At 52.7% G+C, this 3,251-nt stretch overlaps 1 protein-coding gene across 1 annotated transcript; it reads right to left on the bottom strand.

The window, feature by feature from the left end:
* Nucleotides 1-367: 367 nt before the first annotated feature.
* Nucleotides 368-1,123, bottom strand: LOC116850465. Its single transcript, XM_032828821.1, has one exon. The coding sequence runs from the start codon at nt 1,121-1,123 to the stop codon at nt 368-370; it is 756 nt and encodes a 251-aa protein (XP_032684712.1).
* Nucleotides 1,124-3,251: the final 2,128 nt, after the last annotated feature.

Below are 3,251 nucleotides of genomic sequence, written 5' to 3'. Positions count from 1 at the left end.
TCTCCCCAGTTCGCCGCCGCCCAGCCGACTCCAGCGGCCAGGCTCTCAAACCGGAGGCCAGGGGTCTCCCTCCTCCATATGATAGCCGCGGAGCCGCACTTGCTGCTGACCGCGTCATGCGGCAAGTAATAAGGCTCCGCGACTATCGCCAGGTCAACCCCCCACTGCGCGAGATTGGCGACCATAAGGTCTTGCGCACTCGCACAGTGGTTGAGGTTGACCTGGATCACCTTTAGCCCAGTGGTGGCGGGAACACCAGCCATCACTAGGCCTTATCTGATGGGCCTCCCCCGGCCCCCGCCTTCCTCTTTGTCGAAGAGGAAGCCACTTCCGTGGCCTTCCTCTTCCCGCCCTGCTGCTCGGGCTTCTAACTCGGCTGGGACTTAGGCTCTGTCCCAGCCGAGGCTTTCCCCTCAGCCCCTTTCTTTTCCCCCTGGGCTCTTCCCCCAGCTCCCCCCCTTTTAACCCCCTTTTTTGCTGGGGCACACGAGGGTGCACCCAGCCGGTGGTTGCTCGGCCTCCCCAGGTCCGTGCACAACGGACACTTAGGGGAGGCCGAGCACGTTGCCGCGCGGTGGCCACATTCCCCGCAGCGATAACACTTATCGCTGCGGTCCACCGCGCTTGTGCACCGCTGCCTGGGATGCCCGATCTCCAGGCAGCGGTAGCACTGCATCGGGCGGGTGCTGAGGACTTCCGCCCTGACCAGCATCCACCCGATGCATAGCTTGCGCCCCTCCGAGGCAGCGGCCAGTCTTCTGGCCGCCGCAAGTGGGACTTGGCACCAGACGGTCCCAAGTCCCGAGGGGGCACGTCGGATCTCCCCGACGCGCAGATCCCCTTCGGGGCATCCTCCCGTTCCCACAAGAGCGGCGATGACCTCGCCGCTCCTTGTGCCATCGGCCAGGCCCGACACGCGCATCTCCACGCGTTTCGTGGGCCTGGCCACTTTGGCGCCCGTGCCCTCGAGGCAAGTGCGCATCAGGGCGGCCAATTTGTCCGCCCTGTCTGCACCCCCCTCCCCAGGGACCTCCACCAGGAGGGCCCCGGTGGCAGCGTACTTGGGCCTTAAGCCCTTGATGCCCAAGGCCGAGATATCTATCTCGGCCTTGACTTTTGTCATGGCCCGATCGAGGGTCCATTCACACCCCTCCGGAATGGTCAGCGTGATCGCCGACGCCGGAGAGGTGCGAGGGAGATTCACCCTCGACCGGGACTTTGGCCCCCCCCTTACCTGCCCCCTTCAAGGCCCCTCCCTTGCCCTTCTGGATTTGGGAGGGAGCCTGGGGGGCCTTCTTTGCCGCCTCCTCCTTGGCCGCCGTCCTCTTGGCCTTGCGGCCCAGGACACTCGTCCATGTCTCCGCCGTTTGGGCCGGGGAGCCGGACGAAGGCGGGTTTCCTGCCCTGTTTGTTCTGCGGTAGCGTTGTTTAAGTTTATGTAACTTTTGTTTATGTGGTATTTGATGTGGTGTTTTTTATGTTTTTTTATTTATTTATCCAGTGGGACTATACGGCTTGTTCGGGGTTCTTTTTCCCCATGGAACATTTACAGTCCCCCGACGTGCCAGCAATTTTGTATCAAGCGGAGGCGCGTCGTCCTCCGATCGGTCATAGAGATGGGGGTGTTGTTGGGCTAGACTTGCGGCCCTTGCCCCGGATGGGGGCTTCTCGTCCTTCGGAACCGAATGTTACGTGGCCGTGGCAGGGGTACGCCACATTTTTAGGTGAGTTTACCGTTTTTCAATTTTAGTTCTCTAGATATAGTTTTAGCCGGTTCGCGTATACCCGAAGTGTTCGTCGGCCACGTTTTATTGTGTAATTTTCGTTAGTGTTTTTCTATTACTTCGTAGGGTCCTATCCACATGGAGTGTAGTTTCTTCGATCTTCCTCGTCGTACTGTCTCGTCATGTCATAATACTTGATCGCCTATTTCGAGCAGAGTATTTTCGTATTTTTAACGTAATAAATTTTACATTTTATTTTTTCCTTTTTTACATGCTCTCGAGCTATATGGTTGGTTGCTCGAAATTTTTTTACTTCTTGTGCATAATTCTCAATACTATAGTTTTTGATGGTACTAGTATAGCTGATGGTGAGGTTGTCTGGTGTCCGTATTAGCTCAAACAGTGTATAATTAGTTGTAATGTGAGGAGTTGTGTTATACGTAAAAATTGCGTATGGGATCATTCGTCCCAGTCTGTTTGGTCGTAATTAATATAATGTCGAAGGTACTGTAACGTCCCAGCCCCTAAAATCTTTAAATTTTCACGCCATTATAATATCAAAATATCACTCTAACCCGAGGCCGATTTGCGCTAACCTGAGAGGTAATATATAAGGTATTTAATTCCAGCGGTAAAACCTACTCATTCAATCGTCAGAGACGGCCAAGAATAAAACTCAATATATTGACAATGCACGTAAAGGAAGTAGTTAGTGAAAATCATACATGACGAAGGAATTAGTAGGTGAGCCGAATAATATAAGAATATCCGCGAAGCGAACCCGCTTAGGCACGACAGAGCGCACTCAGCATGACATCATCTCGATACTATGCATCACGCCATCGCACATGGCGTCATCCAGCCACCCAGCGTAGAGGCATTCCTTTCAACCTAACCGAACCGGGACCACCGAGTCGCCGTGGAATTCGGCGCTGCGAGCCGACCGCCGTCGGAAAGCGTCGGGAACGTACGAAGCTCCCGTCGGAGCCCTATAAAAGGCGTGCTCCCGGAGCGCTCCTTGCATTTTGTTCGGGTAAAATTCAGCATACCAAGTCTTCGTTCACGCAGCTGCGTGAAGCATTCGCTAGCCTTTGTTCGGGGAACATTTCTACACATTACAATTTATCGAAGTCAATGAGCTTCGAGATTCTCCACGACCGACCTGCGTGCGGAACAGTAGTAACGATACGAGCGTGCCCAGGCGAGTTCAACCACAATTAACGGATCTCTACTATAAGCGACCGTGAGTCTATTCCCTAATTATACTCGAACACTTGACCGGTAGGATCCGAGCGACCACATATCGTTAAATTCATTATTCTTGATTTAATTCCAGTATTATTCTGACTTTTGTTGTATTACTCGCATCTTTTAATAGCGTATAGCGTCATTACATATAAGAATCTCGTTTAAATACCATAATTGTACTCGCTCTTAAAATATATTATACGATTCTTACGTTACCACACTCTTTAAGAATGATTCTTTTCCTATACATCCTCTACACCTTGCAATACCTTGCGTTAC

This window comes from Odontomachus brunneus, unplaced genomic scaffold (assembly GCF_010583005.1).
Source record: "Odontomachus brunneus isolate Ranch 3 - 2012 unplaced genomic scaffold, Obru_v1 Obru_scaffold_001, whole genome shotgun sequence".
In the NCBI taxonomy this organism is placed as follows: domain Eukaryota; kingdom Metazoa; phylum Arthropoda; class Insecta; order Hymenoptera; family Formicidae; genus Odontomachus; species Odontomachus brunneus.
Note: the sequence above shows the minus strand (reverse complement) of the source record. Positions and strands in the feature narration are given on the sequence as shown.

Excerpts from the sequence above, each read along its gene's own strand:
- LOC116850465 (XM_032828821.1), bottom strand. The coding sequence starts at position 1,123 with ATGACAAAAGTCAAGGCCGAGATAGATATCTCGGCCTTGGGCATCAAG.